Genomic DNA, 6000 nt, shown 5'->3' with positions numbered 1-6000 from the left:
CCTGCGTTTGGCGCTCAGTCGGCATAGCGCTCGTCTGCGTTAGCACTCTGCTTCCTTTAGCGCTCGTTTGCGTTAGCGCTCTGCCTCCGTTAGCGCTCTGCCTCCATTAGCGCTCTGCCTCCGTTAGCGCTCGTTTGCGTTAGCGCTCGTTTGCGTTAGCGCTCTGTCTGCGTTAGCGCTCTTGCTTCCGTTAGCGCTCTGCCTCCGTTAGCGCTCGTTTCCGTTAGCGCTCGTTTCCGTTAGCGCTCGTTTGCGTTAGCGCTCTGTCTGCGTTAGCGCTGGTCTGCGTTAGCGCTCGTTTGCGTTAGCACTCCGCCTGCTTGCCTCGCGGTGTGCCCTGTGCAGGGAGTGGCACTCGTCCTGGGAATTGAGCTGCACTCCCGTGGTGGAGCTGCACTCCCGTGGAAATAAATGAGCTGGCTCTGCCCGCTCCTCGCCCGCGGAGCTCCTGCTCCGCTCAGCCCCCTCCCCCAGGTCTCCGGCGTGACCAGGTGTGCTAATTTTAGCGTGGAGAGGGAGAGAGAGAGAGAGAGAGGTGCTGTCGCGCCGGTGTCGAACGCCCACACGGAGAGACCAGGCTCCTGCATTCCCGCCATCCCGCCATCCCGCCATCACGGCCTGACACCGCAGCTGGGCTTTATATTTGTAATCATTTTTTATTTATTCTTTTATTTATTTATTTGATGTATTTTTTTATTTATTTTTTTTCTTCTTGTCGTTGGGTTTCTCTCTTGCTGTTACTACGGAGACGAGAGTAGTAGTGGTAGGTGCTGCTTATAGAGCAGGGACAGAACGCTCTGTCTGAGGTACTGTGTGTGTGTGTGTGTCTGAGTTACTGTGTGTGTGTGTGTCTGAGGTACTGTGTGTGTGTGTCTGAGGTACTGCGTGTGTGTGTGTGTGTGTGTGTGTGTGTGTGTGTGTGTGTGTGTGTGTGTGTGTGTGTGTGTGTGTGTGTGTGTGTCTGAGGTACTGTGTGTGTGTGTGTGTGTGTGTGTGTGTCTGAGGTACTGTGTGTGTGTGTCTGAGGTACTGTGTGTGTGTGTGTGTGTGTGTGTCTGAGGTACTGTGTGTGTGTGTGTGTGTGTGTGTGTGTGTGTGTGTGTGTGTCTGTCTGTCTGAGGTACTGTGTGTGTGTGTGTATGTCTGAGGTACTGTGTGTGTTTGTGTGTGTGTGTGTGTTTGTTTGAGGTACTGTATGTGTGTGTTTGGGGTTCTGTGTGTGTCTTTGTCTGACATACTGTGTGTGTATGTGTGTGTTTTGAGGTATTGTGTGTGTATTTTTGTTTGTGTGTGTTTCAGGTACTGTGTCTGTATCTGAGGTACTGTGTGTGTGTGTGTGTGTGCGTGTGTGTGTGTTTGTACTAAGGTACTGTGTATATGTGTGGGTTTGAGGTACTGTGTGTACGTTTGAGTGTGTCTGAGGTACTGTGTGTGTTTGTGTGTGTCGAAGGTACTGTGTGTGTGTGTGTGTGTTTGAGGTACTGTGTGTGTGTGTGTGTGTCTGAGGTACTGTGTGTGTGTGTGTGTGTGTGTGTTTGTTTGAGGTACTGTGTGTGTGTGTGTGCATGTGTGTTTGAGGTACAGTATGTACGTGTGAATGTGTCTGAGGTACTGTGTGTGTATGTGTACGTGAGCGTGTGCGAGTGTGTGATCTGTGGACTCTGCAGCTCTCTCCTGAATAGTAAGCAGCATGTGTCTGGGGGCTGGCGTGGGGGTGGGGGGGGGTGCGAGAGAGAGAGAGAGAGAGCGAGCGAGCGAGGCGAGGAGCAGGCGGGCGATCCAGCCCGTGCACCTGACTGCTGCTGAGGAACATTCCGGCTTCCGCGGGCGACGGCGTCGGCTCTCCGCTGCTCCTCCTCCTCCTCCTCCTCCTCCTCCTCCTCCTCCTCCTCCTCTGGAGAAAGGGACCGGCTGGGCGCCGGGCTGGCGGGTTCTCCGGCGGGTAACGTATGCGGCTCGCCGTGGCGTCCGTGGCGGTGTTCGGTGACGGGGGGGGGGGGGGGGGGACGAGGCAGGGGCTCGGCTGCGTCTGCTCCGGCTGTAATCCCGGCTCTCTGGCACGGCACGGCTCCTCTTTATGCTAGCGAGAGACGCTCTCCGCTTTTTCACGCTCGTTATTCCCACCCCCCCCCACCCGTTAGGTTTTTCAAAAAACACCGGCTTTTGTCTTCCGCTTTGGCGGATGGGGTAGCGCTTTAAGGCGAGGTTTTAATCCGTAACCGAGCGCCCATCTTAATCATTTAACTGTTGGTTTCCTGTGGGTTTAACGCTGAAGGTTTGTAGAACGTTGTTGTTGCTGTCTCCCCCCCCCCCCCCTGTTTGCGTCGTGCGGTTGAGTGACTCGATTTGCTCTGAAAAGCAGCGGCACTGTCATGTCTGTCTGTCAGCTTCGCTGCGAGAGTGGGGATGAGATTTGAATCCCAATGACTCCTCTTTCCTCTGAGGAGGCAGTGTGTGTGTGTGTGTGTGTGTGTGTGTGTGTGTGTGTGTGTGTGTGTGTGTGTGTGTGTGTGTGTGTGTGTGTGTGTGCGTGCGCTGGTGTTGCGGTCGGGGTGAGAGAACACCCTGCTTCCTGCTTTGTTCTTCTTCTCTCGTTCTGGGCTGTGATGGGCTCGTTCGGTCTGTGGCTGGCCCTCGCTGGAGGTCCCAGTGTGCCTGACACCAGTTGATGGGTGGAATTGCCGCTGGTTTTTCGTGTGGGTCGGTTGGGGTGCGGTGCAGTGCAGTGTGTCGACCTCCAGGGTCATCGGCTAGCCTTGGCTGAAAAGTGGTTGGTGTAATTAAGGAGATTTTTTTGAGTCCAGCTGACATGGAGAGGTTGCAGAAGACTGGAGGAATAGCAGAGCGAACCCTTTTGTGCAGAACAGGGGTCACCAACCCTGTTCCTGGAGAATCTACCATCCTGTAGGTTTTCACTTCAACCCTAATTTAGCACACCCGATTCTACAAATTAGCAGCTCTCGCTGTTGAATGGGGTGTGCTTTTTTAAGAGTTTGAGTCAAAACCTACAGGACTGTAGATTTCCAGGAACAGGGTTGGCCAGCCCTGCTCTAGCTGTTGAATGAGGTATGCTTTGTAAGGGTTGTAGTGGAAACCTACAGGACTGTAGATCTACAGGAACAGGGTTGGTGACCCCTGGTGGAGAAGGTCACCGAATGGTGGCACTTCAGCGGTTGGTGTGTTAAACAGGTTTCCTGCGTATGTCCCACACCAGCTGAAGCCACTGCTGTTCGACTGCATCTCATCCGGCTTTCGGTGAATGGAAAGCCATGCCTTTAGACTGCCACTGAAATGTCAAAAAATTTAGATTTTCGCTTTTGAAGATGGGAAAAGAACATGCCCACGTTCCCATCGTTGACGTATCCCTCCATTTTGAGTACGACATGCCGTTGCGGTGGGATAGATAGCCCTGGTGCCATGTTGAAGGATCTGGTTACCTGTTCAAGCAGCTGGTCTCAGGTTTAGCTGATAAGGAGCAGGCGTCATGTCCGTCTTGGCTCTCAAAAGCACAGCAGTTGTCTTTTGCTATTTCCGAGACTGTACAGACATTGTAGAATTGTAAATGCCATGCTACTTTCATCCGTTATTATTTAAAAAATATATATATTGGAGCCCACTGGAAAAAACAAAACAAAAATAACACCCCAAATATCCCCATAAAAAGTGTTCAGCACTGTTCTCTTGTATCCTCCATATACCTGCAGATGTAGGCCTGTCCTGAGCCATGTGCCTCTAAATGTAGTCCTCCATCCAGCGGGTAGCTGTAAAAGAAGCCGGAATAAACCAGAACGCGTTCTCATGTGAAAGCGAGGTGCCCTCCTGCCCCCAGCGCAGACACACAGCGGCCATCATCTCCGCTGTCACGTCTGACCTCGTTTGAGCCGAGCTCCCCAGCGCTGAGTTATAACCACCGAGAGTCTGCAGCTCCATCGCTGAAGATGTGCTGAAGAGTTTCTCCTTGCTTACGGTCCCCTGTTTGATGCGCGTTACCTGTTAACCGTGATCGGAAGCCTGTTGTCCTTATCCCTGCTTCTACGACCAAAAATGATGTGTGTACAGGGAAAGTGTGAGTGTGCCATTACCGAATATTTGTCTTTTACTTACATTTTTTGCTATAAATTTTCAAATGAATATTTAATAATGAAGCCGATGGCGATTGCGGTCTCATAAAAACACGTCTGGCATTGCGATGCTCCGTTTCAAACGACGTGACCTCCTGCCAGGTACTGCCCCTGCTGCTCTTCATCTGGACAATGTGGGACACCGCAAAAATGGAGGAGCGTAAACTTCACCATGCAGTTGCCAATAACAAAAGTTAGGGTGTTTTATTTGACAAAATAATTGTCATTTTCATAATACTTGAATGCCCAAATGGCAGCACGGTGCCAGAGTGGTTGGCACTGCTGTCTTGCAGGACGGAGGTCTGTGGTCAGGTCCTCTCTGCATGGAGCATGCACGTTCACATGGGTTTATTCTGGGTGTTCTGGTTTCCTCCCACACTCAAGGACACGTGTGTCAGGTTAGGTGTGCTCCTGCCGTTGCCCGTGACCAAGGCACTGGCCTCAGGACTGGAGCTGGTCCCCGGGGCGCTGCACTGTGGCTGGCCGCTGCTCCTAAATGACTAGGATGGGTCAAATGCAGAGGACACATTACCACATAAGTATATCTGATCTTAAATCATGACCCACAAGGCCGGCATGGCCCTCATCCCTTCCTTTACCTGTTAGTTGACAGTTGGGCCAATCAGTAGTCCGTTGTGAACACAGTTGGGCCAATCAGTAGTCCGTTGTGAACACAGTTAGGCCAGTAGCTCTAATTGTTCAGTTAATTACCTGGGAGAAAAGAAAAGCCATCCTGGATTTGGATTCGAGGGCCAGATTTGCATGTGTGCAGTGCTCAGGTTATCGCTGCACTTTCTCACCCAGTCTCACCCCACCTGTGGCTGTGTTGGTTCTCTTTGTAGTGGGCTTTCCCCCCTTTATTCCTCCAGAACAACATGACCACGGCTTATTCCCTTAACCCACTGTCAACGACCGATACCGCACGAACGTCAGATGAAGAGTTATGACAGGCGCCGTCATCTCGTAGAGTGAGTCTGTGGTCACAGATGAGCTTGGTTTTACTCACTGGCACGCAGGCTCATATTTGTGTTGTGGCTCATAGTGACGTGGGCCAGACTGTGTGAGCTCACTAGGCACAGCCACAAGCATCTATCCACTTAAAAAAATAAAAAAAATACTCTTTTTGGTGAGAAATCTTCCACTGTCTTTGAGCTTCTTTTGCTTGGTTTCAGTATTAGTGTCATTTTGGGTCGCTCTATTACTGGATACCAGGGTTATGCCTGTAGTCAAATGGGTTCAAGAGTACTGACGTCATTTTCAGGCTTGTGTTGCTGTCAAAGAAGCTCTGGTACGTTTATGTGCGTGTCCTGGCTTCACCATGAAGGGGTTTTGTGGGTCTTAGTGGGTCGGTCCTTTCTGTGTCAACATTTTTACAGTCGTTATGGTCAATATTTAAGATTTCAGGTTAAAAGAAGAACCAATTTCATTGGCTTTTCTAGAAACGTATTCCCGACTGATTCCCTTCTCTCTCTCTCTCTGCAGCATTTTCAGCTGGCTTTGATTGACTCAACCCCCTGCACTTTGTCCAAAGCTGAAAGTAAGTACCCCAAATTAAACACCTTTCTGTGGAGCGGCTTCTGTTTTTAACTGATTATGCATACGACAGTCCTCGTTCTCAAGTGCCCAATCCTCGAATAAACAGCCCGTTTTTACCATTTAAAGGGGAACAGCAGTGCGCCTCTCCCGCAATTTCTTTTTTTTTTTGTCCGTTCCTTTTTTCATTTTCCTCTCATTGCCGTTTCATATTTGCCTGAGACTCTGGTTACCAAGGAAACACCAGTACCCATTTCCTCAGCCTCCCTAGAGAAGGGCTACATCACCTCCGCAGGCTGCGATACGGAGATCCCTACCCCCTTCACAGAGCGAGGCCATTACGGCT

General features: G+C 50.8%; 1 protein-coding gene across 6 annotated transcripts in view; it reads left to right on the top strand.

Moving 5' to 3' along the window:
• kdm6a (lysine (K)-specific demethylase 6A) overlaps window positions 1–6000 on the top strand; it is an 89607-nt gene that overhangs the window by 47055 nt on the left and 36552 nt on the right. For all 6 annotated transcript variants that reach the window (XM_061225481.1, XM_061225480.1, XM_061225479.1 and 3 more), the window contains one exon: window positions 5604–5658. In XM_061225481.1, the coding sequence (XP_061081465.1) occupies window positions 5604–5658 (55 nt within the window). The remainder of the gene's footprint in view (window positions 1–5603; window positions 5659–6000) is intronic.

Source organism: Conger conger, chromosome 17, assembly GCF_963514075.1.
Source record: "Conger conger chromosome 17, fConCon1.1, whole genome shotgun sequence".
Lineage (NCBI taxonomy): Eukaryota > Metazoa > Chordata > Actinopteri > Anguilliformes > Congridae > Conger > Conger conger.
Note: the sequence above shows the minus strand (reverse complement) of the source record. Positions and strands in the feature narration are given on the sequence as shown.